The 26481-nt window shown below is 49.0% G+C and overlaps 9 protein-coding genes across 12 annotated transcripts; 7 read left to right on the top strand and 2 right to left on the bottom strand.

Annotated features, from left to right (window-relative positions):
* Positions 1–8: 8 nt before the first annotated feature.
* LOC136196834 (adenylate cyclase type 2-like) lies at positions 9–5584 on the top strand. 2 transcript variants are annotated; one of them, XM_065986485.1, is made up of 26 exons: positions 9–147; positions 202–393; positions 857–1213; positions 1282–1431; positions 1486–1613; positions 1664–1775; positions 1832–1959; positions 2047–2205; positions 2262–2403; positions 2469–2741; positions 2800–2873; positions 2930–3046; positions 3120–3186; positions 3238–3356; positions 3417–3501; positions 3562–3723; positions 3779–3850; positions 3914–4068; positions 4122–4203; positions 4264–4305; positions 4361–4489; positions 4553–4699; positions 4763–4861; positions 4924–5041; positions 5100–5224; positions 5272–5584. In XM_065986485.1, the coding sequence occupies exons 1-26, from the start codon at positions 91–93 to the stop codon at positions 5455–5457; spliced, it is 3477 nt and encodes a 1158-aa protein (XP_065842557.1). In that variant the 5' UTR covers positions 9–90; the 3' UTR covers positions 5458–5584. The 2 variants fall into 2 exon arrangements, with proteins under 2 accessions (XP_065842557.1, XP_065842559.1); XM_065986487.1 differs by having other exon boundaries at positions 3247–3356.
* LOC136196837 (ubiquitin recognition factor in ER-associated degradation protein 1-like) lies at positions 5445–7090 on the bottom strand. Its single transcript, XM_065986490.1, has 9 exons — positions 6893–7090; positions 6814–6846; positions 6633–6754; positions 6449–6579; positions 6314–6386; positions 6088–6267; positions 5931–6028; positions 5759–5879; positions 5445–5689 (listed from the first exon to the last, which is right to left on the bottom strand). Exons 1-9 carry the CDS (start codon positions 7029–7031, stop codon positions 5621–5623), a joined length of 966 nt encoding a protein of 321 aa, XP_065842562.1. The 5' UTR covers positions 7032–7090; the 3' UTR covers positions 5445–5620.
* LOC136196838 (mitochondrial 2-oxoglutarate/malate carrier protein-like) lies at positions 7060–8640 on the top strand. Its single transcript, XM_065986491.1, has 10 exons — positions 7060–7190; positions 7255–7316; positions 7437–7527; positions 7579–7662; positions 7732–7775; positions 7829–7907; positions 7955–8045; positions 8094–8184; positions 8265–8407; positions 8472–8640. Exons 1-10 carry the CDS (start codon positions 7129–7131, stop codon positions 8619–8621), a joined length of 897 nt encoding a protein of 298 aa, XP_065842563.1. The 5' UTR covers positions 7060–7128; the 3' UTR covers positions 8622–8640.
* Positions 8588–11442, top strand: LOC136196836 (uncharacterized). The gene is made up of 16 exons (XM_065986489.1): positions 8588–8714; positions 8770–8834; positions 8890–8976; positions 9033–9124; positions 9181–9229; positions 9479–9679; positions 9740–9862; positions 9918–10052; positions 10113–10176; positions 10232–10311; positions 10362–10482; positions 10540–10658; positions 10716–10816; positions 10868–10940; positions 10993–11199; positions 11253–11442. Exons 1-16 carry the CDS (start codon positions 8693–8695, stop codon positions 11346–11348), a joined length of 1635 nt encoding a protein of 544 aa, XP_065842561.1. The 5' UTR covers positions 8588–8692; the 3' UTR covers positions 11349–11442.
* Positions 11435–13887, top strand: LOC136196835 (malonate--CoA ligase ACSF3, mitochondrial-like). The gene is made up of 12 exons (XM_065986488.1): positions 11435–11486; positions 11536–12160; positions 12219–12381; positions 12438–12595; positions 12653–12717; positions 12773–12852; positions 12903–12956; positions 13016–13125; positions 13178–13251; positions 13300–13375; positions 13430–13550; positions 13605–13887. Exons 1-12 carry the CDS (start codon positions 11435–11437, stop codon positions 13815–13817), a joined length of 1791 nt encoding a protein of 596 aa, XP_065842560.1. The 3' UTR covers positions 13818–13887.
* Positions 13888–13901: 14 nt separating this feature from the next.
* On the top strand, positions 13902–14786 carry LOC136196843 (uncharacterized). Of its 2 annotated transcripts, XM_065986497.1 has the most exons (6): positions 13902–14006; positions 14058–14123; positions 14182–14267; positions 14319–14436; positions 14495–14553; positions 14604–14786. In XM_065986497.1, the coding sequence occupies exons 1-6, from the start codon at positions 13926–13928 to the stop codon at positions 14710–14712; spliced, it is 519 nt and encodes a 172-aa protein (XP_065842569.1). In that variant the 5' UTR covers positions 13902–13925; the 3' UTR covers positions 14713–14786. The 2 variants fall into 2 exon arrangements, with proteins under 2 accessions (XP_065842569.1, XP_065842570.1); XM_065986498.1 differs by lacking the exon at positions 14058–14123 and having other exon boundaries at positions 13903–14006.
* Positions 14787–14832: 46 nt separating this feature from the next.
* Positions 14833–19413, top strand: LOC136196839 (uncharacterized). Its single transcript, XM_065986492.1, has 18 exons — positions 14833–14988; positions 15199–15254; positions 15315–15595; positions 15652–15685; positions 15879–16825; positions 16884–17143; positions 17207–17263; positions 17324–17505; positions 17563–17638; positions 17686–17762; positions 17818–17947; positions 18010–18084; positions 18146–18238; positions 18311–18474; positions 18527–18754; positions 18806–18891; positions 18952–19056; positions 19111–19413. The coding sequence occupies exons 2-18, from the start codon at positions 15226–15228 to the stop codon at positions 19317–19319; spliced, it is 3033 nt and encodes a 1010-aa protein (XP_065842564.1). The 5' UTR covers positions 14833–14988; positions 15199–15225; the 3' UTR covers positions 19320–19413.
* LOC136196842 (cilia- and flagella-associated protein 107-like) lies at positions 19353–20558 on the bottom strand. The gene is made up of 4 exons (XM_065986496.1): positions 20399–20558; positions 20230–20343; positions 19958–20176; positions 19353–19771 (listed from the first exon to the last, which is right to left on the bottom strand). Exons 1-4 carry the CDS (start codon positions 20516–20518, stop codon positions 19526–19528), a joined length of 699 nt encoding a protein of 232 aa, XP_065842568.1. The 5' UTR covers positions 20519–20558; the 3' UTR covers positions 19353–19525.
* A 31-nt stretch (positions 20559–20589) lies between these two features.
* LOC136196840 (MAM and LDL-receptor class A domain-containing protein 2-like) lies at positions 20590–24652 on the top strand. 2 transcript variants are annotated; one of them, XM_065986495.1, is made up of 12 exons: positions 20590–20617; positions 20673–20784; positions 20853–21350; positions 21402–21824; positions 21883–22287; positions 22347–23325; positions 23381–23539; positions 23587–23727; positions 23783–23869; positions 23918–23980; positions 24037–24075; positions 24127–24652. In XM_065986495.1, the coding sequence occupies exons 2-12, from the start codon at positions 20721–20723 to the stop codon at positions 24194–24196; spliced, it is 2928 nt and encodes a 975-aa protein (XP_065842567.1). In that variant the 5' UTR covers positions 20590–20617; positions 20673–20720; the 3' UTR covers positions 24197–24652. The 2 variants fall into 2 exon arrangements, with proteins under 2 accessions (XP_065842567.1, XP_065842565.1); XM_065986493.1 differs by having other exon boundaries at positions 20591–20617; positions 24034–24075; positions 24127–24651.
* The last annotated feature ends 1829 nt before the right edge of the window (positions 24653–26481 follow it).

The following is a 26481-nucleotide window of genomic DNA, read 5'->3' on the forward strand; positions in this document are numbered from 1 at the left end:
CAGCGGTATTCTACTCACGAACGAACTACAGTAGAGTCAGGAGTGAAAGAAAAGAACAGGCGGCGCGTCGACCAGAGGGAACGGCTCGAAATGACGAATCGCAACGAGACGATCGAGATCGAACTCGACGAGAGAGGCTCGCTAAAGGTAACGCTTCCGCTCGCGCTTGTCTTCCCGCCGCCCAAATCGTTTCTTTCCCAGTCGTCGCGATCGTCCGAGACGGCGAAACGTCGATTCTCGTTCGCGAAATTGAAAACGGAGTTCTACAACGAGGAAACGGAGCAGTTCTATCGCCACTACATCCTCAAGCAGAATCGAACGACGCTTCTCGCGTTTCTCTGCGTCATGGTCTTCGCCGGCAGCATAGTCATCGGCCTTTACGCGAGATTTGTGGTGAGGGAGGGAAAGAAACGAAAAGGGGGGCGGGTGTGGGCGGGGGAAGGGTGGGCGTGCCTCAAACTCGGCCCGTCGCCATGGGCAGATGGGCCGCCGTTGCGTTTCTCCGCTCGGCTGTTAAGTTGCACCTGACCTGTTCACGGTAATGCGATGGGGAGATGTTCGAAGACGTCTTGCGTCTCTACGAGAGGTGTCGTCCCCCTATAGTAGTCTTCCCTAGGGGGGTAATATATATATATAGCCTTGGGGGTTGATTGAGAAGAGCTAAAGCTTCGTCTGGATTACATCAACCAGACGTCGACGGCTCTGTTCGAGAGAGTAGATGTAGTGAGCTCGAGATTAATAATCGATTGGGAGACATAGATATAATTAAGGATATCAAAGTCCTTCGATAGGCGAGCTCTCCTAATAAAATAGATCGGACGCAGAGACTTCGTTCTATCTAAATATTATTTCCTAGCCGGACAATGAACCGCACGTCGGTCCCGCTATCGTCTTTGGCGTGTCGACCTTTATTCTAATTCTCTGTCTTCCCGCGACGCTGCTCCGCTTCACCGACGCCACGCGCAAGTGGATTTCCATATGCGTTTGGCTTGCGCTCGTCGCCCAGATTTTCGTTCCGTCCGCGTTTTTCGTCGATCATCATTTTGCCTCGTGGCTTTTCATGCCCCAGGTGCTCTTCGTCACGTTCGTCACCTACACCATGGTGCCGTTCTCGACGCGCGCCGCCATTCTGACTGGCGTCGTCACGACGATTTGTTACCTGTCCGTCTTCGGAAGTCTCGCCAATGAGGACCTAAATACGTTGGCACTTCAAGTTCGTTTAGAATTATTATGATTATGATTATGATTATTATTATAATTTATTTTATTTTTTGTTTGCAGGTGGCCGCCAATTTTGTACTTCTCTTTGCCGTCAACTTTATCGGCATCTTCTATCACTTCTCCGTGAGAAGCGTTCACCGGGGAGCGTTCAATCAGACGCGACAGTCGATCGAAGCGCGAATCATGCTCGAGGGAAAGAAACGGGAGAAGGTTCTTGCTCTTAGAATATTTCTTTTCTCTTTTATGGTATTTATTTGCTTCTAGGAAATGCTTCTCAAATCGGTTCTTCCCGATTACGTTGCCCGAGAGATGACGCAAGACATAGCGAGTCTGAGTTCGAACAAACTCGAACGCTTTCACAAGATGTACGTGCAGCGTTACGAGAACGTCAGGTATGAATTCGAACTGGTTCACGTCGCTCTATCTCACGACGAAAAATTAGCATTGTATTTGCCGACATCGTCGGCTTCACCAACCTATCGAGCAATTCGACGGCAAAGGAGCTCGTCAAGATGCTCAATGAACTCTTTGCGCGATTCGACGAATTGGCCGAGGTTGGCCTGGCGACCGGATCGATTATTCGTCGTATCGATTTTCAATATTTTTTTAGGAAAACGAGTGTCTTCGTATCAAGTTGCTTGGCGACTGCTACTACTGCGTTTCCGGCTTGCCCGAGCCGAATCCGAATCACGCGAGAAATTGCGTCGAAATGGGTCTCGCTATGGTTCAAGCGATAAAGTAAAATAATAATAATGGCAAGCGAAAGGAAGAGATCATCCTTTTGTGTGTGTGTGTGTGTGTGTGTGTGTGTGTGTGTGTGTGTAGGAAAGTTCGCGAGGCGCTCAAAGTCAACGTCGACATGCGCGTCGGCGTGCATTCGGGCGCCGTCCTCTGCGGCGTCCTGGGCCAGCGCAAGTGGCAGTTTGACGTCTGGTCCAATGCCGTCACTCTGGCAAATCACATGGAATCGGGCGGAAAACCAGGGTAAGATATGAACCATATAGTCTAAAATTTAGTTTGATCTTCTATCTATATTCTAGGTATGTTCACGTGTCGAAGGCCACTCTCGACTGTCTCGGCGACGACTACGAAACCGAAAAGGGCGACGGAGGAAGTCGCGACGAGTACATCAAGAAGCTGGGCATCTCCACGTACCTGATCTGTTCGCGTCGTCACGATCAAGTAACAAAGGCGATGATTCTGCCACTCTGTTATTCCCCCCCCCCCCCCCCCCCCGCGTTCTTCAGAAAAAAACGCCCGTGAACGACGCGAAGCCGGAGGAGCGCGGTCGACGAGCCGGACGAAATTCGTTCGGCATCGTCCGGCCGCCGAAGACGTTTTCGGGCGGGAGATCGATGTCGTTGTCGGGCACGACGTCCATGGACGGATTGTCGACGCACTCAGGAATGCCGCCGAAGCCGTACAAAATCATGCCGAGACTTTCGCAGGTGTTCTCGAGCACGGCCCAGGCGCCGTTTTCGTCCGTGATGCCCGGCTCGAAGACGGAATTAGGAAAAGTGGTGAGATGAACTCCCCCCCCCCCCCCCCCCCCTCGAAGCAGAGGATCTTCCTCTCTAGAGTTTGTTCATGATGTCGATGGGATTGTCTGGCTCGGACATGCCGTCTCCTACGAAGACGAACTCGCACCAGAAGTGCGTGCGCGAGACTGTTTATATGAGTGTTTCAGCTGTATTGATTCTCTCTGTAGTGGTAGCCGGTTTGCTAGCGATTCCTATACGGTGACTCGCGAGGAGGAGGACGCGCTCGCGCGCGAAGTGGCGTCTCGCATGCAGGAGACGTTGCACAGTCAGAAAATAAGAAGCGGGTGGGTTGGGGGCTTACTTTGGTGGCAATAATCTCTTTCCCACTGTCAGCGAGTCTTCTTTTTTTTTTTCTAGACGATGGAGCGGATGGAACCGATTTTGGGCGATTTTCTTTTGCTGTTGCGATCCGAGAGCTGATCAGGTTCGTCTTTTTGGGGGAGGGACCTTCCTTCGCTGATTTTTTTTTGCACAGTCTATCCAGTATAGAAAAGTGGAAGAAAGTCAGGATACACTTCATTTCAAGTACAGCGTTGGTAGCGCTTTTGCCGTGATGGTCTGCATATATATCGTACAAGCAATGATGCTGCCCAGGTATCAATAATGGCATGAGAAACAACCCTGTCTCGACGCGCATTCTCTTTTCATTCTCAGGACGCCTATGTTGCTGGGCAGCTTTCTCATCGTCGCAGCGTTGATGATCGTTCTCTTGTGCCTTCTTTTTGCCGATTCGATTCTTGTGAGTCTGAAACGGCGCGTTTGTGCGAGAGCGATCTTTTTTTCCCACCTCTTCCCGCAGAAGGATCCTCCTTCGTTTGTACGTCGCGCAGCGGACTACGTCAGCAAAAATAAGATCGTTCGCAGCGTCATTTCCTCTGCTGTCATCGGCGTTCTTCTCGTCGTTTCGTTTCTCAATACGACGGCGCCTCATTGCACGGACGTCGACGAAGACCACTGTCCTGTTAGTGAACGTAATCGATTGGGCCTTCAGTGCTGATCACGTTGTCTCTATGTAGACAAACTGCACCTCTGCCAATTTCACCGAACACCATCACAGCCACGATACGCAGGAATGCCATTTTCCTCAAGTACTAATACTCTTCTCTCAATTTCGAATGCGGTGCATTCAACACAAGCCCTCTCTGGTTTAGTATTTTATCTTTACAGCCATGTTGGCCATGATATCCACAGTCGTCTTCATTCGACTTCACTCTCTCGTTAAGAGCTTTATTCTTCTGAGTGCAGTCATCGTTTATCCGGTGATTTTTCTCCACGCCAAGCCGTGCGCGTTCTTCAGCGGAAAAAAGTACAAAAAGGAAGGTAGCTTTCTTTGTTTTTTTTTTATTGTCTGCTTGGTAGTTGCTTCTTGGAAGACGACAACGTTCTGACGAGTGTATGGCTCGTCATTTCGTTTGCAGTTCTGTACATTTTAGCGAGACTGGTGAGCGCGAGAGAAACGTCTTGAGTCCCCGATTTGGCTGATGCGTATCGATCGTTTTAGGTCGAGTATAATCTCAAGATCGATCAATTGTGGAGAACTAAAGTACGTTGCCCCACCACCCCGAAATTATACAGTACAGTAGTCACCTCTCCTGCAGTCGTATATCGAAAAGGAAGAGATGGATACGTTGGAAGACGTGAACGTCTGGCTCCTACAGAACATGCTTCCCCAGCACGTTGCCCAACATTTCACCGAGCTATTGCAGACGGGAATGATTAGCAGTAATGTGAGTGGGGCCCCCCTCTTTCTTGATAATCGAGTCGACGTCTCTATTTCTAACGCGGTCTAGGAGCTCTATGCGGAACAGCACGACAACGTCGCCGTCATGTTTGCCTCGATTCCTAATTTTTCCGAGTTCTACAACGAGGACATTGCGAGCAAAGAGGGCATCGAGTGCATACGACTTCTCAATGAAATCATAGGAGACTTTGACGAGGTATTTTCGCATGTTAGCACGCGCGGCTCGTTGCGCACGCAACGATCCTTTTGCCTCGCTTAGCTTCTACTGAAGCCCAAGCTGAGCGCGGTCGAAAAAATTAAGACGATAGGGAGCACGTACATGGCGGGATCTGGGCTTCATACAGGCAGGAGAGGAATGGTGAGTTAGGGAAACTATGCTGACGATATTATAAATGTGCGAGTTTTTATCTCCGTTCATAGAAACGGAAAGAAAACGATTGGCAGCATCTCTATGCTCTCGTTGAATTCGCGTCGATGATGCAAGATAGATTGCAGGCGATTAACAAGCATTCGTTCCAGAGTTTCAAGCTACGAATAGGTACGTTGCGGCAATAAATTCGTCAATCAAATAATCAGTTGGCTTGTATTGGGTATAGGAATCAATCACGGCCCGGTCATAGCGGGCGTAATAGGAGCCACGAAGCCTCAGTACGACATCTGGGGCAACACAGTCAACGTCGCTAGTCGTATGGACAGCACAGCCAAGATCGAAACGATTCAGGTAATCGACGCACGCGCCTTTCCCTTCTAAATCGTCTTTTTTTTCAGATGACCGAAGCAACTGCCGACATACTAATAGCGGGCGGATTCAAGCGAGTGTCCGAGCGCGGGCTGATTGACGTCAAGGGTAAAGGTAAACTCCGCACCTTCTTCATGTCTCTAAAGGAGAAGAAGCAAGAATCGGCCGAGGACGGTGCTGGAGGTCGTCGTGGCACACTGGATCTAAGTATGTAACAGAGCTATTTAATGAAAGTATCATACGCATAGAGGGGTGATTGATTGATTGACTGTCGCGTTCTACACCCGAAATTTAAGTTCCTATAAATATATAGTCGGGGGAGGGGAAAGTTTATAGGTGAAACTTGACTATCGAGTTCGGGGCGCTGCACTCGCTTTTTTACTTCTTCGGATTTCGTCTCGGTTTGAGCTGCTTGCCCGAGCCGGAGAAGGGCTGAAACGAGGATGCCTTGGGGGGGGGGGGGGGGGGGGGGGGGGGAAGAAGATCGAATTTATTCGAGTAAGAATTGCACTTTACTTCGCCTTCGTCTTCGTCTTTGCCAGCCGTCGCGTTCTTCTCGTCTACTTTTGGTCGATTGACTGCCTTGGGAAACGTCAGCTTTCCTCGCTTGTAATTGTAATTTGGAATGCCGCGAATTCTAAGTAAGAAACACTTTTTATTTATTGCTAAAATCGATCGGGTTTAGAACCTCTGCGATGCGAGATTGGTGGGCGCGTTCTTCTCTTTACTCGACTGCTTCTCTTTGCCTTTTCTCCCATCTAATCGAACTCCAGAACCAGAGAAAGGCTGCGTAGAAAGAGGAACGCCGTACTTATACTCTCTCTCTAGGATCATGTGCGGCTCACCATAAATCCCGCATCGTAGCCGTCCACAACATCTTCGTTCATCATCTCCTCAGGTTCGGGTTCCGGCTGCCGTGTCGGCTCCTTGTATCCGACAGGAGCAGCGAACTCAACATTCATATCGCATTCAATGATGGAGACCGCATTTCCCGGTTTCACTTCCAGAACGGAGAGCTCGTAGCCCTTAGAAACGTCAAGAGGCAAGCGAATGAAAAAAAGGTACACTTACCTTCTTGTTGTAACGAATCAGTATCGTGTCATTTTCCGTGAGACAGGCAAACGATCTCAACGCATTCTCTAGCCTAAACAAAATTAAAATCCTCCCCTAACGCTATGCTCTTTCTTTTTTTTAACGTAGACGTACACGGCTTTCGGATCGGTTATCTCCAAGAATTCGACTTGCTGCGGCCGAAATTTTGAGTACGTCGCGATGGGCAGCGACGTGCTCTCCAAACGAATCAGTCCGCCCTCCTCCAAGAACAAATTTCTCATCATCTGCGAGGAAAACGGTCGATGCGACAAAAGTCCCATGACATCCTTTTTTTTACCCAATTGGGCAAGTAGAGTCGTCCCTCCTCGGCGACGAATTCCAAAACGCCGCAGTGCGTTGTCCGACACACGGGCTCGTTTGTCAGACGAAACAGCATCGGATAGACGATGTTTAGCCTCGCTACGTCGAATGCATCAGCATCAATCAATAAATCAATCAAATCGTCAATTGCGGCATACTCAGTTGATCCAGAGCCGAAGGTGGCATGATGACTAGAGCAGAGAATCGGTACGTTGCATTTCTGTCTTCTTTTCTTACTCTTTCCTCCCTTTTCGACGTCATGTCGCTCCTGTCCGGGCATCATGGACACGGAAAAGGCGCGATACTGCTGCTTAAACGATCCGCCCATTGGCAGATTGAACATGGGAGATCGTCCAAATACAAACGATCCTTGCATCGCCGAAAAGAAGCTCGAAAATCGTTCACTTTCGATCGATGTTGTCCGGGAAAGTGAAACGACAGTGCGCTAAGGAAAGACAAACGAACCCGAAAGGATGTCTCAGGCGTCGCAGCCGCTACCGAAGCCCATTCGATTCTTATTTGGTGGTCTATCGGGGTACGTTTTTTCGTTCAGTTTACGCGCGACGTCACGTAGACTACATCGCGCTCTCTAAATTTAGAATGGCTGCGACTCTCTTTGTCCAGCCACTGGACTTGGTCAAGAATCGAATGCAGCTAAGCGGTAAGACGTTTGTACGAGAAATCGTAGCGGCGCGGAGACCGCAGATAACACGCGCATTGAGCATGTTGTACGCACGTGACCTAATGTAAGTAAACATGTAATTTCGCTTTACATTTGCAGGCGAAGGCGGCAAAGTAAAGGAACATCGAACGTCGTTTCACGCTATTGCGAAGATAATGCGAAGCGAAGGGTTCATAGGCGTCTATTCTGGGTAGGACTTTGCATCCAAGTTTTTTTTTCGAAGTCAAATTTTCTTCTTCAGGTTGTCTGCTGGTCTGTTGAGACAGGCGACTTATACAACGACGAGACTAGGAATATATCAAATGCTTTTTGATAAATTCACTAGGTTGAATATTTTCGTTGAGAGAGAGAGAGATGGCACTATCTTATAACAGGCTTATTCTATTGTGTGTAGTGCCGATGGAACGCCGCCTTCTTTTATTAAAAAAGCTGCTATTGGTACAACCACGCCAAGTCCGCGCGTCTGTCCCTCGCAGACTAAGTTGCTCTAGGTATTACTGCTGGCGGAATAGGAGCCTTTGTTGGAACGCCGGCTGAGATTTCTCTCATTCGAATGACGGCAGATGGAAGGTCGTTTTTCTTGGCATTTGCTTTCTTTTATGAATGCTCGGCTCTAGACTTCCCGTCAACGAGAGACGAAATTACAGCAGCGTATTCAATGCTCTCTATAGAATTACCAAAGAGGAGGGCTTAGTGACACTGTGGAGGGTAACGCGAGAAATTAATTGGTATTGGTATTTTGAGACTTGATTTCAGGGCTGTGGCCCAACGGTCTTTCGCGCTATGGTCGTCAATGCCGCTCAGCTGGCATCGTACTCGCAAGCAAAGCAGTTTCTTCTTTCTTTTGGTAAATAGATGATATTATAAGGAGGTCCCTTGTATAATGCAGTCAGATAAATTAGGAGTTTCACTGTATTGTCTTCTTAGAAGAGCGCTTCCGAGACAATATCTTCTGTCACTTTTGCGCTAGCATGATAAGCGGTCTAGTGACAACGATTGTCTCGATGCCAGTCGATATAGCAAAAACGAGAATTCAGAATATGAAGCACGGCGAATACAGTGGCGTTTTGGTACGAATAAATGCAGAGTCTCGTCTACTAATAACTCGTGTGTGTGTGTTTTATTATTGCATAGGATGTTTATGCGAAGACAATTCGCAGCGAGGGTCTCTTCAGTCTCTGGAAGGGCTTTACTCCCTACTACGCCCGACTCGGCCCGCACACCGTCTTAACGTTTATATTTCTCGAACAGATGAATCTGTTTTATCGAAAAAGATTCATGTGAGAACGAGAGAACGAACGAATATCCGATGTACTGTACGGGAAACTGTTCCACGTGGCCTCGCAGAGAAAAAAATGGCCGACATCTCCCCCGAAGGTACAATAGACCTCACGCGCGCTCGTTCTCGTCTTGCATTCGAAGTCGTTTTCAGCTCAAGCGTTGGGCGTGGTGAAGAAGAAAAAGAAGAAGGCGAAGGAGCCTTCGACGGACGTCGGGGTGAGTAGAGACGCGCCAATCGCGCGAACTTGCGGCCGAGCGCGTTTTTTCTCAGGAAGAGCAGCAAAGCACCGAATTCCAAGTCCAACCCGAATCGCTGAAACCCAAATTGGAGACGTCCCAGTGGCCTTTGCTCCTCAAGGTGCTCCACCTCCTCGACGCGAACATCGAACTTTTACGATGTTACTGATCGTTTAGAACTATGATTTGCTCAACACTCGTACTTCTCACTATACTCCTCTCGTCTGCGGCTGCTCTCCCTTGCAGAGACCCATTAGGGAGTACATAAGGTAAGGTGTCTCGACTCCTTGATACTTCTGCTGCTAATTGCCTTTTGTTTCTTTAGGAGCGGATTTATTAATCTCGACAAGCCGGCTAATCCTTCATCTCACGAGGTACGCGATACAGAAGATAGATAGATAGGACAAGTAAGTAGACACTCTGAGTCACCTGGATAAACAAGTTAGTGAATAGTTTGGAATTTTCGTTATAAAATTGGCCGCGTGGTTTTTCCTGTCTAAAGAACTTTCGTTTATCTATTCGATCGTTCTCCTCCCTCGGAGACCGTGTCACACCTCTCTTATGCTATGTCACTGCCTATGAGAGATTCTGCTACATCCTTGGTCATTTCTTTCTGCCCCTAGGTTGTGGCTTGGGTTCGTCGTATATTGCGCGTCGAAAAGACCGGCCACAGCGGCACCCTCGATCCCAAAGTCACCGGTTGCTTGATCGTTTGCATCGAACGAGCGACTCGTCTTGTGAAATCGCAGCAGGGAGCCGGCAAGGAGTACGTCGGCGTCGTACGCTTTCACAACCCAATCGAAGACGAGACCAAAGTAGCTAAGGTAGAGAGAAAGAAATACCGTCGAAGATATATATAGTATTTATTATTGGCTTATTTCTAGATGATGGAAACGTTGACGGGTGCCCTCTTTCAGCGTCCGCCCCTAATATCAGCCGTCAAACGGCAGCTGCGCGTTCGAACCGTCTACGAAAGCAAATTAATAGAATTTGAAAAGGAGCGAAATCTAGGCAAGTCATAAGACGTGATATTAGACCTTAGCGTAGTTTATCTTCGCAAACGTAGCCGTGTTCTGGGTCAGCTGCGAAGCGGGAACGTACATTCGAACGTTGTGCGTGCACATGGGTCTTCTCCTCGGCGTCGGCGCTCACATGCAGGAGCTGAGACGCGTTCGATCGGGAATCCAATCAGAGAAGGCACGCAATCGACGAGTTATTATTATTATTATTCCCAATCGAAAGAATCTTCGTCTTTAGGACAACATTGTGACAATGCACGACGTTCTCGACGCCCAGCACGTGTTCGATACAACCAAGGAGGGTTAGTTGGTTAATTAAAGCCTAGTCGACCCGTCTCACGTTTTTCTCTCGTGTAGAATCTTACCTTAGACGAGTCATTAAGCCGTTAGAGGCTCTGCTGGTCGGTCACAAGCGATTGATGGTGAAGGATAGTACTGTAAGTATCGAGTGCTCGTGCGTACGCGTGAGCGATCCTGGCGGCTTCAGGTGAACGCCATCTGCTACGGGGCCCAGCTGATGATTCCGGGTCTTCTACGCTACGACGACGGCATAGAAGTGAACGCGGAGATTGTGATGATGACAGCGAAGGGAGAAGCAATAGCACTCGGTAAACAGACGTTCGTTGGGCTCGTGGACTTGGTGTTTGACTTTTTGGAGCGTCTAGGCATAGCGCAGATGACCACCGCTGAAATTGCTAGCTGCGATCACGGCATTGTGGCTAAAATCAAACGAGTCATCATGGAAAGAGATACGTATCCTAGGAAATGGGGTCTCGGTCCCAAGGTCTTCTTTTAGCGTAGTTGCGCGTTCTTAGTGATAGGAGCCGTTACTCGTTTTTAGGCTGTTGTCAAGAAGAAGCTCATTGCTGCCGGAAAACTGGACAAGCGCGGGCGACCCACTGATGAGACGCCTGAACTTTGGAGGAAAATGTTTCCTCTGGAGTGCGTGTGACCTCTGGTCTGTGCGCTCGTTTTTGCTATCGTTCTGTTTAGAGGAAAGGTCGAAAAAGCAGCGGACGTTGAAAAAGAAGAGGGAGAGATGAGTGTCTCTGAGGCTGAGCCTGAGGTGATATTGATTCGAGGACGTGAGCTGAATTGTCTTGATCTGCTCTTTGCAGCGTAAACGTAAACGGGACGAGAGCGAAGACAGCGAGATAAAGAAGAAGAAGAAGAAAAAGAAACGGGAGAAGGAGGAGGTCGTCTCAGAAGAAGAAGAAGAAGAAGAGGCAGAAGCAGAGAGCGAGAAAAAGAAGAAGAAAAAGAAGAAGAAAAAACACAAGAAGGAAGACGTTTCGTCGCAAGAAGAAGAGTCTCAGGAGGAGGAGGTGAGGACTGAAGAAAGGCGGGGCACCGTTTTCTCATTAGAGGTTTTCTTTAGACCGAGGACGCCGAAACAAAATCAAAGAAACACAAAAAGAAGAAGAAGAAAAAGAAGAAAGAACCGGACACAGAGGAGAGTTCAGAAGAAGAATGACTGGCTCACACACCCCGCTTCTTAGATAATTGATGGAACTTTTAATCAAGCACGCCGCTGATTAGAATAAAGTTATCTAATTGGTCATGTGCAAGATTAAAGTCCAGTATGAACTACGTGAATTTTGTTGTAAATCTCGTAAGAAATCCAAAACGTCATCCTGCATTTCCTAATCAACGTGCATTAGGCTTTGTTAGCAGTCGTCGTGATAGCGTGGGCGTTCGTCTTGCGTACGTGCACCGAAAAACAGCTCAAATAATGCTCATCGAACGAACGATCGCGCGCCGATGGCAGCACGCCGTCGCGCCGCTCTTCGCGCGCGCGCAACGCTTCGCCGAGCGCGCGGCCATCGCCGACAAGCACGGCGTTCACACGTACGGCGATCTCGCGCGCGCCAGTCGCCGTCTCGCCGCCCGACTGCCGACATCGGCGTCTCGCGTCGCCTTTCTCTGCGGAAACGACGCGAGTTACGCGCTCGTTCAATGGGCGACGTGGCGACGCGCCGCCGTCGCCGTGCCGCTCGCCAAGAGCCATCCGCTCGCCGAATTGGAGTACGTCATCGCCGATTCGCAGGCGAACGTCGTCGTTTCGTCGGAGCCGATCTATCACGATCGCGTGGGGCCCCTTTGCGAGAAATTGGGCGTGGCTCACGTACGAGTGGAAAAGGAATGGATGATGCCGGTGGCGGAAACGAAAGAGGAGGAGGAGGATGGGGGCGTGACTTTTCCTGCTAGTCAAGGAGCTCAGCTTCTCTACACGAGTGGAACGACGGGAAGACCGAAAGGCGTCCTGGCAACGCACGGAAACATTGAGTCAGTATGCATCTGAGCTGGAAATCGACGACGGAATTTTTTAAGATTGCTCTTGCAGAGCGTCGGTTAATGCTTTGATTAAAGCGTGGGGTTTTTCTTCGCGAGATCGACAGCTGCACGTGTTGCCTCTGCACCACGTTCACGGCATCGTCAATGGGCTTCTTTGTCCGCTCTGGTGCGGCGCCACGTGTCTCATGCTTCCAGAGTTCGACGAAGAAAAGGTATTGGTAGAACTTCGGGGTTTTTGAAATTATTTATTTTTGTACGTGTTGCTTAGGTGTGGAGTGCTTTGATTGGCGACGAGGCTGGACTGAAAGTGAATTTGTTCACGGCTGTTCCTACGATCTACGTCAAGTTGATCAAACACTATGAAGACGCTCAGTATTCAGCTGGCGAGAAGGAAAGAATTCGGCATCGTGTAAAGGAAAATATTAGGTGTGTATGATGCACAGTAAGAACCTAACTAATAGTCTGACGTCTTTTCTCGCTAAGACTAATGATGTCTGGCTCAGCTCCTCTTCCAACACCTATAATGAAGAAGTGGCACGACATAACAGGCAATCCAAAAGCCTCTGATTCGCATTGGGTCTTAGAGATTTCCTATATTTTCAGGCCATTGGTTATTGGAGCGGTATGGAATGACTGAAATTGGCATGGCCTTGTCAAATCCGCTTAACGGAGAACGAAAACCTGTACGCATTCTATTGACAAAAAAAAGAAAGGGTGTAGATTTGTGATATAGGGAACTGTCGGAACTCCTTTGCCAGGTGTCAAAGTGAGAATTACTAGTGAAAAGGTTTGCTCTGTATTTTGTCTCTGGTTTCTCCTGGCTAAACGTCCTCCGTTTACGTGAAGGATGGTTCTGTGATGGTCGAGGGCAATGAGACGCTGAGTACCGTCTACGCTGATTCAGATAGCGACGAAGGCGGCTGTCTTGAAGTGAAGGGACCAGCAGTTTTTACAGAGTAATATGATCTAAGACCCTGCGCGTTCTTCTTCCTTAGTAGTCTTCCTTAGGTACTGGAATCGTCCTGAAGCAACGGCTGAAGCGTTTACCGACGACGGTTGGTTCAAAACCGGCGACACAGCCTGTACGTCTCGATCCTATTCCTCGTAATTTCATTACCATCGTTGTGCAGGCTACAAAGACGGGGTCTATCAGATCCTCGGTAGGACGTCTGTGGATATAATCAAAAGTGGCGGATACAAGATAAGGTCGGTTTGAAATTCAGTGTTCGTGCACTCCTCCTATAGTCTACTGTGTCTTAGCGCTTTAGATATTGAGCGAGTCTTTCTCAGTCATCCTGATATTGCGGACTGTGCCGTCATTGGACTGCCGGACGACGTGTGGGGACAGGCTGTAACAGCGATTGTCGTTACCAAGAGAGAAGTGACGCTCATTCTTTTGTTTTTTCTTTCTACTCCATTTAATCCTACCTTGCAGATTGATCTGCCTGGCTTGCGAGAATGGGCAAGGGATCATCTGGCATCCTATGCTCTGCCTCGAAATGTGCTCCAAATGAAAGCGCTTCCACGAAATGCAATGGGAAAGGTAAACAAGAAAGACTTAGCCAAAGTCTGCTCTACTTCCGCCAGCGACAATAAAAATTTGCTTGTCAATAGCTACTTTCACGATCTAATCTTTCCTAGTCGCTGAAAACTTTTTTCTAAGGTGTCGTACTGCACACACGTATGAATCACGGATAAATATGTACAGTATGTGTCTTCATGCGTGCGCAGTCGTATCTAGTATCTACGGCAAGAAATGACGGAGACGGCGAAATCGTACTGGGACTCGTGGTTCAAGGAAGAGGACGCGAGTGGCGACTGCTCGTGTCCTTCGCTGGTAGAACGAGTCTAGGGGGCCCCCAAAAACATCGAGTCACTCGCGTCTTAGTCTAGAAAACAGAGAATAATTGGATTCATAACTCTCTTAGCTGCAGGCGCGTTTTGCTTCGGCATGGTACGATACAGTAGACTAAGTAGTCGGCCAATCTTGACTTCTTTTCATTGGTACGCAGGCTTTTCTTTTGTTGCCTGTCGTCGTTCTGAAAGCTCGAAAATTCTCTGCTCTTTTCACTCTCGGCAGTCTGTTTATCTTAGGGAGGTGGGTACTTGGCCTACAAACGTCTAAGTCTTTTTGAATTTGTTTCTGTAGTTTTTCTGTATTATGGGGTCCATGGAAGCAGGCGAAGCATTTGTTCTCAATGGAAAGGCTACCGTTTACTGCATCTTATTTGGGTTGCATGGTGCTTACGCTCTACTTTGCGTTGTGGGTGAGTCCACCTTTAGAGAGAGAAGAAATAAAGATTTGCTCGCTAACTGACATACAAGGTTCATTCAACGTTGCTCACAATCGTTTTCAGTTTTCTGGAAGCTGGAGCGCTTCTTTGGTTAGTTTCTCTCTGAAGTGGATTATCTGTTGACATCCAATGTCTTCTAGGTATGTTATTAGTTATGTTCCTGGTGGAGTAACAGGTATGACGTTCGTGACCAAACTGTGTGGCAGAGCAGTAAAGAAAACCGTGGAAACCGGAATTAACAGTGTCTAACATTAACCAGCAAGTAACATCAAACGCCTCCAATGGAGAATGTAATCAATAAATAAAGATAAAGTGATTAGCAATGATTAGCGCGTCGCCTTCCCGTATAATTTGATTCGTTTCCCGGATAACTGATTTCAGCGTTCTTTTGCATCGCTGGTGACGACTACGCCCCGTTGACGCTCTCCTCGAATCGTCGACAATAGCGAGCAGGCGGTCGTCGCGCCACGGAGCGCGAAACGAGCGAAAGAGACACCGAGAAATCGAAGACGTCGAATCGAACGGGTAAATTGAGCAACGCGTGGCGTCGAAAACGCGTGGCGTCTCACTTTCGTTCCACCCCAAGTCGACGCGTGCGACTTATCCGCTTTTTTACCGCTCTGCGGCTTTTTTTCTCCATTCCCTTTCATTGTATATCGACTTCGCAAAGATTCTCACGACCTCGTGCAGACGTTCCGCTCGCGCGATAATTTGTCTTGTACATGTACCTAATAGGCGCTTTATCTCCGGCGCGGTTGCGGCATGAACGCGACGACTATCGAAGAAATCCAGTAAGGAGGAAGTCCCAATATGTCACGCGACGCCGCGTTTACTCCCCTTTTCGCTCTTAGCGATTCGACTCGGTCCGAGCCGACGCCGAAGCCGAAGCCGAAGCCGAAGCCGCGACCGAAGCAGAACGCGTCCGAAGCGTCGTCGGATCGACGTCCTCGACCAGTTCCGGCGCCGCGAAAGAATCGGGTGAGAATCGTTCGTACGCGATCGCGATCGGGCGAGAGCAGCAGCGCGAGTTCGAGTCGCGTGTCGACGCCGTCGACGCCGCTTGCGTTGACGAGGGAGAAGGAGAAAGGGAGCGAGTCGGACGAATGGGAAGACGTCGATTCGGACAGTGGAAGTCAGTCGGAAGAGAAAAATATTTCGAATTATTAATTAAAATTTTTTGGTGGGTAGGCGGCGATAAAAAGAAGAATTTTTTTCGTCGAAGGTAAGCTCTGTAATTAATTAATTAAAATAATTAATTGCTTAATTAAAACGCCTGTTTGTTTTTATAGTCGTAATTAATTAATTATTGCTTAACTTAGCTTAACTGCTCATATGTTTGCTTATAAAGAGGTCCCATTAATTAATTCAGATGTCTTTAGTCCCTTATACATGTACTGTATCCTCTCTTCTCATAGCATTCGTCCGTCTACTGTGCGCAAGAGAGGGAGTTTGAGAAGAAAACCGAGACCGCCTCGAAAACCGCCTCGCAAACCGGACTCGTTCGGCCGAGCGGCAACTCTTCTCGAGAGCATCAGCAGCGACGATCAAGAAGGAGGAGGAGGAGAAGACGGGCAAACGACTGGAACGGTCGACGAAAAAGACGACGACAACGTCTACAGCGACGTCGCGATCGTCAACTCCAAACGCCGAGCGTCGAATCCGCTCGCGCAGCGTCCCCTTCCGCCGCCGCCCGTCGATCAAACCCCCTTTAGACCGAACTCGCGTTGGCGACCGGAATGGGATAACGACGACGAAATCAACGGGCGACGAACGCAGCGTAGCATCAGCTTCAACGTTCCCGAGTCCGAACGATTGTACAACGAACCGCTCATCCATCGATCGCGAAGCATCAGTCAGACGGGCAGCGTCGCGAGCGGCGCGTCGCGTTCCGTGCCGTCGTCGCCGAGTCGGCCCCAGCCGAAGCAGCGACGAAAGCCGCCCAAGCCGCGCGAATCGGCGCCGATTAAGGAGAAGGAGAAGAAGGCGGCGGCGAAGTCGAAGAAGCCGCCGATTCCCTCGAAGCCGCGACCTATGCTCGTGCGTCCCGACGAACTTCGATCCGTCTTGGAGAGCTTGAAAAAAGTCCAGTTGGCGAATAAAAAAAAGGATCGCGATCCCGACGACGGCGGCGGCTATTGCCTGCCTCCCGCGCGTGCGACGCCGCCGAAGCCCAAGCCGAGAAAGCTCGCTCTCACGCGAAAGCTCTCCGTCAGTCTCGAAGACATCGCCTCGCCGCGACCGGACGCGTCCGAGTCGCGCGCGTCCACGCTCAGTCGATCCTATTCGCTGCATTTGGGAATGGTCGAAGTGACGAGAGACGGCGACTACGACGACGACGACGACGACGTTGGAGAAAGACTAGGTGCAACAATCTCGTATAGTATCTTTGATTTTTTTTCTATAGCTCTTCTTGCTTTTAGACGTCGCGGGAGAGGCTCTCTACCACGTTCTCGATCCGAATCAGAGTTGTCCGTTTTGTGCGGCGGCGCAAGCCGCCGCGTCCGACAGCAGCGTGACGAGCTTGGATTTCGTAGGAAAAAACGTTGACATGCTCTTCTCGTTTCCATGTCGACATCGTCGAAGGGGAGCGGACTTTCGTTCAGGAGGTGCAGCTCCTTTGAAAGCTCCGGCGATGAGAGCGCCGTCGAGACGACGGACTTTGTGGGTGGAACAACCCGAGGTGAAGTTGACGGGGGAGGGGGGGAAAACGTTGCTTGCAACGATGAACCAAGTGTTTGTTTAGGTGATCAAGAGCGGTGTTTTGGATACGCTCGACGAACCGGAAAGAAAATATCAAGAGGTGAAAATGTTTTAGTTCTTATTTTACGGCGATATAGCCGGTCTCTTCGTTTTCTCTTAGGCTCAGTTTGAATTGATTTCGTCCGAGATGACGTATTTGAGTAGTTTGAAGATTTTGATGGATCATTTTATGAACGCGCCGGACTTGTTGGACTCGTTGCCGGAGGAGCGACGAGTTCTCGACAAGCAGCAGCGTCACGTTCTCTTTTCGAACCTGCCTTCGGTATTCGACGTGGCGACACGGTGAGGAGAAAGAGACAACGGCAATGAGAGAGAGAGAACAATACTGTCGACTTTTAGGTTCAACGAGAGTCTACAGAATCGTTGGAAGGAGAATTGCAAAGTGGAAAATATGTGTGACATAATAATGGATTACGTAAGTAGTCTGTTCTATTGTGGAGCCCAGGTCAGTTTTCTCTTCAGACGCGCAAGGATTTCGACGTGTACGTGAAGTACTGCTCCAATCAGGCCTATCAACATCGACTCCTCGAAAAACTTCTGTATGTGAATATAAAGCTTTGGTTACTGTGTCCGAACACGTTCTTTCGTTAATAGAGCGACTGACGCGAAGTTTTACTCTATCATACAGAAACTAGAGAGCGATCCCATTTGCCAGTCGTTGGCGTTGCACTCGTATCTATTGTTGCCTATGCAACGCATTACTCGATTTCCTCTGCTCGTCGTTGTGAGTCCAATTGATGATTGATTTTTTAGGGGGGTCGGGAATTCACGACGTTTTCTCTTTAGGCCATACTCGAGCGCACTGCCGAAGAGTCTCCGCATTATCCAGTGATTCAAGAAACGCTCGTTACCGTTCGAAAGGCAAGACAGAGACGTTGTTTTGATTAATTAATTAAAGAGCAATGTTTTGTCTCCTGAGCAGTTGGTGAAAGAGTGCAACGAAGGAGCAAAGACGATGGAAAGAATGGAGCAAATGATCGCAATCAGCAAACTGATACGATTTCCTAAGATAAAAGTGAAACGCCCCACCGCACTCGTTTAATTAATTAATTAATTAATTAATAATCAATTTCTTTCTCTGATGTAGGCCGTTCCTCTCATTTCTCCCAAGCGTTGGCTGCTGAAACGCGGTCCTCTCGTCCATTGTCAAGTGGAAAAAGGCTTCGCTCGAATCAAAACGAGCCTCCACAACATCTACCTCTTCGTCTTCACGGATCTCCTTCTCGTAACGAAATCGAAGAAGCAACTCTCGTCAGTGGAATCGTTCATCCACGTTCTACTAACTGATACGTTCTCTTCGCAGGGAAGAGTGGTACAACGTTCTCGACTACGCCCAGCGTCCGTTCGTTCAAGTCGAAGACATCGTCGATCCGCCGTACACGGAATCGTCGGGCGGCGGCAGTCGCGGCGGCGTCACGCCGGAGGAAGGATACGCTCTGGCGGCGACTGGACGCAAGAACGTGTTCAAAGTCGTTTTGCTGGAAAATTCGAAAAAGAAGACGCTTTCCTTTCTGCTCAGCGCGGAATCGCAGTAAGGATCGAGCGTCGTCGACTTCGTTCTCGTGTAAAAATTGCGTTGTAGAACCGATAAGGCTCGTTGGATGCACGTCATCGAGGCTTCGGGTCAGAACGAAGCGTCAGCAGGCGAAACCGTCTACGGAGAATTCGGTATATAATTATTTATACGTCGCGGTGCGTCGCATACGAGGACCGTGTCTTTTGGAATAGACTGTCCCTACGTGAAGGCGACGTTCGATTACAAAGCGCGACAGGAGGACGAGTTGAGTCTTCGAGAAGGCGACATCATTAAAGTTCTGCGAAAAATGATCGACGGCGAGTGATTAGATATTTCGTTTTCGATGCGCGACTCATCTCGTCTTTGTGTAGGATGGCACGAAGGGCAGAGGCTCAGCGACGGCGAGTACGGTTGGTTTCCGTCGACGTACGTCGAAGAAATCGAAAGCGAGCACTCGCGAGCGCGAAATTTGAAGAAGCGTTATCAACTCTTGACGGCGGCGACCGAAAGCTTTCTCGAGCCTCAATCCAATCAGGTTAGCGTTCGAAAGAAATCCCGACTGTCGGAACTCTTTGGATGATGATAATAAGGGCAATAGGCACGGATTAATTTTTTTAGAGCACTTCTGTTATTTAAAACCTAGATCTCTCGTTGAATTATAATGAAATAGAGGATGCGATGATTTCACGGGTAAGAACTTCTACTGGTACACTGCATCTCTTCGCGGTATTTATAGACGAAATTCTACTCGCATGCGTTGCTAACAGATACGTATCTTGTCCCGTCTCATGACGGTGCTGATCTGCAGAAGAGGCTGCTATTCACCGGGCGTTCAATGCAGGGGATAGCCAAGCTGCTGCGTAGCTGGAGATCTTTATTGGCTCGGTGGGGATGGAGACGAGTTGATAGGTGTCGCGGTGCAGCGTGGTGGTGAGTGACTAGGGCGTCGGGAGCGTGGGGTAGATAGCTGAGTCCGTAGCTTGACATGTAGTCCCCCTTTGCCTCTATTTCGGCCTGTTTCTTCCATTTCTCCTAAACACATAAATTTATTTGAGGTCGTATGTTGTTATTTCCTGCGGCCAGGTGGCAGTACAAAGAGTCATTCTCTGTGTTCTCTATGCAGTGATAACGACCCTTTCATTTTCTCGTTTTATGTATGCCATAAGATGTTATAAACGAAGTTCTCCACTGTGTATCTACACATATGTCGTTTCTTACTTGCAGTTTGGTGTATAGGCCGTATCGTTGACCTCCCTCCGACGCCGGCAATTGATCAATTGGTTCCGGCTGCCACGACATCTTATTCCGATCCCACTGTCGCACCGTCGGCGCGTAGCGAGGATCTAACGATCTCGTAAAGGTATCGCGGTAGAGCGGCAGCATGTTGTTCGAATATCGCGTTCCGTGATGAACGAACAGATGCTTCCGTCCTATTCCCTAAAACGCACGCTTCGACGCGCGTGCCAAAACTCCTTTTTCGCACGCCTTACGTCGCTTCTAGCTAGCGCGTTGCGTCGAAACGTCGCGTCGGGAAAGTGCTCGCCCTTGTAGCTTCTGTAGTCCTCGCGATGGGTGCTATTTGACGCGTGATTTCCCTTTTGAAACTAGAATTCTCAGATGTCAAATCCGACGTTATTTGGCAAACGGACTTGGGCGTACGTTTTGCTGATCTTCGAACCAGTTGCCGATTAGAACCCCTTTGGTATATCGTTGTTCTATTCTCCAACCCGGCTGGTGCCATTTCTGCTGATCGGCTCGAGCTGATGCCCACTCGTCCATGTTTATAACACCGTCTCTATAGAAACACTGCCGGGATCTTTATTCACCCGGAACCGTTTCCCGCTTCTTGTGGGTCACCTAGCTGGGTCACCTTAGGACGTAAGAAACATATTTAGCAATAGTTAATTAAGACAACTTCCGTTTTTTCTCCCAGGTTGATTTCTACCTCTTCCGGCTTATTTCATACCGACCCAAGGTCACAATGCTGTCCCTCCTCCTTTTCACGATCTTCCTCCTTGCTGGTCCTAGCGCTTCGTGGCCTATAGGTGCGACGTAACTTAGCAAACGAACGCGCAGATCTTATTTGCATTTCAATACCTTTCTGAACGTATAGACTTCGAGCCGTGCAGCTTCGACGCGGACTCGTGCCAATGGGGTCCTCCAAGTGCGTCAAACATCTCGTTCAACGTCTGGAAGCGCGTTTCAGCTCGCGACGGTTTTCGTCCGTCGACGGACGTCACGTATGGAAACGAATACGGAAAGTATATGACAACAGAATCGCCTGCCAACATCAACAGCAACGCCCCCATCTCCGCATCCCCGTCGATTCTCGAGACGCGATTCTCGCCGGGCGACAACGTTTGCGCACTCGGTTTCCACTACGTCGCTAAATTGTCGTCGTCGAGCGGATTTCAACTTCGTTGTCTTGACGACGGCGGCGATGACGGGCACGTGACTAGTCTCGTGCAGATTGACGCCGTCGACGACTGGACGCGTCGCGTCGTGCGCGTGAATGCGTCGCACTCAAACACAATATTACAGTTCGTATATTATCAAACGTCATTGGAAGACTACGCGGCTTTGGATAGCATCGAATTCATTCCGTGCACAAGTGAGAAAAAGCTTATACATACGTACGTATATGTATTACGGTTATATAAAGGGTGCACTTTTGAACGGGGCTTCTGTGATTGGGTTTCGTCTGAGTGGAAGTTAGCTCGCGGGGGCGAACAGTTTGGACCTCTGGTGGACGTAACGTTAAACAGCTCATCTGGACATTTTGTCTACGCTCATGGTGGTTTCAGCAACAACGTTGCTTCTTTTGCTAGTAGGGCTATCGCTGCTGCTGATAATATCTGCTCCATTGGCTTCAGCTACTATGCCCTTGGAGGACGTTCGTCTGTTGCTTTTGAAACGGTAGACGGACAGCAACTATACAGTGAACCTCTTCGGGAAAGCAAGATGTGGCGATTCAGGCGGTTTTCCGCGTTAAAACGAAACGATTCCGTGCTATATCGCTACGTATTCTACTCTCGCTACGGGAGCGTGTTTGCTTTAGACGATATCGAGTACTACCCGTGTCCAAGTGAGTCCATCGAGAGATATGCATCAAGTTCTCAGTTTGACTCTCTATGTCTTTCTAGATTTCGAAGGCTGCTCCTTCGTTCGGGGTCCATGCGAATGGACGCAAAGTCCCATTCCAATTCAGGAGACTCGCTACGTTCCTTGGAAGGTGAACCGCTCCGGCTTGGTCGCCTATTTTCCTTCGACGATATCGTCAACTCAAAGCAAACAACTGGTGGGAAGTAGACTCGTTGGAGCTTGCTCACTGGCAATAAGTGTCGAATTCTCAAATTCCCTTTACTCGTCCTTTGTTCTCGTCAAAGCGCATGGCACACGGACAAAGATTACAGCCGTGAACGGTCTGTATCAGCGGAAGCAGATTGCCCTTCCAGAATCAGCTCGGTACGTTTCTGTTCTTGCCGTACCTTGGCATTTCGAGCACGGCTCGGTCACCATTCGCAGTCTCCAATATCTGTCGTGCCTCTGTAAGGAAATCGCGCGGCGTTCTCATCTCGTCGTTGAACGTTTGTTTTTCTCTGCGTAGATACTTCGTTTGACGTCTCCTCTCCCCTGAGGTGGATGACTCACTCGATGACGAAAAACCATTGGTGGATCAAGTCGCACTGCTACGATTGGTCTGGCTGCTCGCACGATGATCACACGTACGGATCGGGTAAATTCGCCGAAGTCGACTTCTACTCTCCTAACGATGTAATTCGACTTCTAACGAACACGGAGAATTCCCGCGTGTGCGGCGTTCGCTTCTGGCTGTATTATACGCCGTCGTCGTCGTTGTCGTCGTCGTCGTCTTTAGATGTCGGAGTGTCGCTTAGGGTAGCCACGTCGCAGGCAAACGCATCGATTCACATAGACAAATCCAACGCGTGGCTATGCAGAGAAGTCGCTCTGAGCGCGGAAGGTCTCTCTCCTATCTTTGAGTTCGAAGCGTCCGGATCACAAGGATCGTCTCTGTCGATTGACGATATTACCTTGACTGGTTGTCCTGATTGGGAAGTATGTTCTTTTGAACGCGGCCTGTGCGGATGGACGGCGACCGCTCCAAACGACGCGACGTCGTGGATACGGTGGAAAGAGAAGGACGCGTCGTCGAGCTACCGCTTGGTGCTGATGGCACCGTTTGAGGGTGTCTTCAAAAGCCTTCCTCTCGGTCCGCAGTCGGAAATTTGTGCCGTCGATTTCTATTATCTTTTTGACGGCTCGCCGGTAACCGACTGGCTTCGAGTTGTTTTAGTGCGTTCGTCCATCGATGAGGAAATTGTATGGATTGCCGAGGAGACGTCTGGGTTTTGGCGTCGCGTTCGAGTTCGAGTTCTAGTCAACGAGACTGTCAGCATTGAATTTCGCGGAAAAGCGACGAGGTCTTTTGTCGTGGCGCTGAAAAGGCTATCCTACGTTCAATGCAACGCAATTGGCTCAACGATACGGACAGAGTCCTCAGCAACGCTTCCAATAGCAGCATCAATGGCTCCTACAAACGACTCTGTTCTCCCGCCTTCAGATGGGTACAGTACAGACGGCATCACCGTGCGTTTGCGTTGATTGATGGCTTGTGTTTAGGCAGAGAATTCTCGTATTTCCTACTAGTAGTTTCCGTCCTATGTCAGCCAGTGCTGATCACAGTGCTGCAATGTCTGCTACTACTTCAGAGTCGTCGTCGTCGTCGTCGTCGTCGTCAGTCGGGTCTACTTTTGTTAATGCTGTAGCTGTTCAGGAAAAGTTGGTTTTGCCTGTTGGTTTATATACTAACTAATTGCGTGTTTTAGTCGTGCTCAGGAAGAACGAAATGACGACGGAATACCTGTAGGAATCATTGCCGCTGGAGCTGCAGTTGGGGGCACTGCTATACTGATAGCCATAGTAGTTTTACTGGCGTACTGTCGCAGAAAAAAGAAATCTAAAAGATGGTAAGCACAAGATATATACAGTATGTATTTTCCTCACCGTGTCACTTGTCCATAGTCTGCAATCAGACTATGTTCCGAGGGATCAGAATATTTATGAGGAGCAGGACATCTACGCTGATCCTCTGACAACAAGCACAACATTGTAAGAGATTTATAATCTAACTAGCACTACACTACTGTTTTCTCTTAGGAAAAATCCTTCGGTTGAAGATGAGCCTGTCTATGCCGTACCTGACAAGAGCAAGAAGAAAAGGTAATTAGAGTACTGTAGCTTTCTAGGTTTAAAATAATTATTGTTTGGCTCAGTAGAAGACGGGAGAACGACATATACGACACAGCAGAAAATACGTATGTTGTAGTGTAAAAATATTTAATACAATGTGATCGTCTCTTATTCAGACATCCTTCACTTCCAAGAGAGAGGGAGAACGTCATCTACGACGCATTTTCATTTGATGCAGACAACTAGGACTGTAAATTGAATTTTTAGAGCAGCTGATTATATAATTTTTAGATTGCAATCACGTTGAAAATGCATACGGGATTGCTATTTGTTGCTTTTCTTTTCTGTACAGTAGCGTTAGGCTCGTGGAAAACGACGAATGCAAGAGCTAGCGTTGCTTGTGGATCGAAGAGTTATCCTAAACTCTACTGAAAGTGGCTGGAAGCGCGCTACAGCGGACGTCGTTTGTTTTTGACGAACGAATATGCCCAACTGACGCTCGCACGACACCGAGAAGAGCGAAACGAGGACCTCGACGACTGGATGGTGGCAAAAAGCGGGTGAAAGCGAACGTACGTTAGATTTGAGGTTCGAATGAAAAAAAATCGCTTTGCACTCACATGCAATCACGAAACGAACGTCCCAAATACCATGCAGTGTTCCTCTACGACCATAGGCCTACCTTACCACTGGCCATCCTTTTCTCGCGTCAGCGTATGAAAAAAAAACGCTGACGCTGTTCGATCGCGAGATCGACGCTTTTTCTCGAAAGATTAGCGTAAAAACAAGAAAAAAGCGTCGACGCTGCTCGATCGCGAGATATCGACGCTTTTTCTTGAACGAAGTACCTCAAAAACGAGAAAAAACGCTGTGCTCTTCGATTCCGCGATCGGCGCTTTTCTACCTAAAAAAAACAAAAGATTAGTCTCTGTTCAATCTGTCCGCGTACGTACCTTGTAGTCCTGCGTTCGTATTGGCGTAATCCAGGCTACACCGCGTGGAGGTTCGAACGCATGGTAGCCGAAAAATTTTTGAGAGCGAGCCGTGGCATCATAGGCTCAACCACGACGGTGCGGCCTAGGATCAGAACGGCTCTCCCACACCGTCCCCCCGACCTCGTTGCACCGCGACCCATGGGGCCATAGTCCTTCGCTTGCCGGCGGAGTACGTACACCGCTTGCCGGAATATATACACCGTCTGCCGGCGGAGTACGTACACCGCTTGCCGGAATATATACACCGCCTGCCGGCGGAGTACGTACACCGCCTGCCGGAATATATACACCGCCTGCCGGAATATATACACCGCCTGCCGGCGGAGTACGTACACCGCCTGCCGGAATATATACACCGCCTGCCGGAATATATACACCGCCTGCCGGCGGAGTACGTACACCGCCTGCCGGAATATATACACCGCCTGCCGGCGGAGTACGTACACCGCTTGCCGGAATATATACACCGTCTGCCGGCGGAGTACGTACACCGCTTGCCGGAATATATACACCGCCTGCCGGCGGAGTACGTACACCGCTTGCCGGAATATATACACCGCCTGCCGGAATATATACACCGCCTGCCGGAATATATACACCGACTGCCGGAATATATACACCGTCTGCCGGCGGAGTACGTACACCGCTTACCGGAATATATACACCGCCTGCCGGAATATATACACCGCCTGCCGGCGGAGTACGTACACCGCTTGCCGGAATATATACACCGTCTTCCGGCGGAGTACGTACACCGCTTGCCGGAATATATACACCGTCTGCCGGCGGAGTACGTACACCGCTTACCGGAATATATACACCGCCTGCCGGAATATATACACCGCCTGCCGGCGGAGTACGTACACCGCTTGCCGGAATATATACACCGTCTTCCGGCGGAGTACGTACACCGCTTGCCGGAATATATACACCGTCTGCCGGCGGAGTACGTACACCGCTTACCGGAATATATACACCGCCTGCCGGAATATATACACCGACTGCCGGAATATATACACCGCCTGCCGGCGGAGTACGTACACCGCCTGCTGGAATCAAAGTTTAGGCCCTCAACTTTATCTTCAGGTCCTTAGAATCGGAGTTTAGGCCCTCAACTTTATCTTCAGGCCCTTAGAATCAAAGTTTAGGCGTTCAACTTTACCTTCAGGGCCTTAGAATCAAAGTTTAGGCCCTCAACTTTATCTTCAGGTCCTTAGAATCAGAGTTTTGGCCATGACCTTTATCTTCAGGCCCTTAGAATCAATGTTTGGGCCTTCAACTTTATCTTCAGGGTCTTAGAATTAGAGTTTAGGCCCTCAACTTTATCTTTAGCTCCTTAGAATCAAAGTTTAGGCCCTCAACTTTATCTTCAGGTCCTTAGAATCAAAGTTTAGGACCTCAACTTTATCTTCAGGCCCTTAGAATCAAAGTTTAGGTCGTCAACTTTATCTTCAGGGCCTTAGAATCAAAGTTTAGACCCTCAACTTTATCTTCAAGTCCTTAGAATCAAAGTTTAGGCTCTCAACTTTATCTTCA

The sequence above is a fragment of the Oscarella lobularis genome, chromosome 16 (assembly GCF_947507565.1).
Source record: "Oscarella lobularis chromosome 16, ooOscLobu1.1, whole genome shotgun sequence".
Classification (NCBI taxonomy): domain Eukaryota; kingdom Metazoa; phylum Porifera; class Homoscleromorpha; order Homosclerophorida; family Oscarellidae; genus Oscarella; species Oscarella lobularis.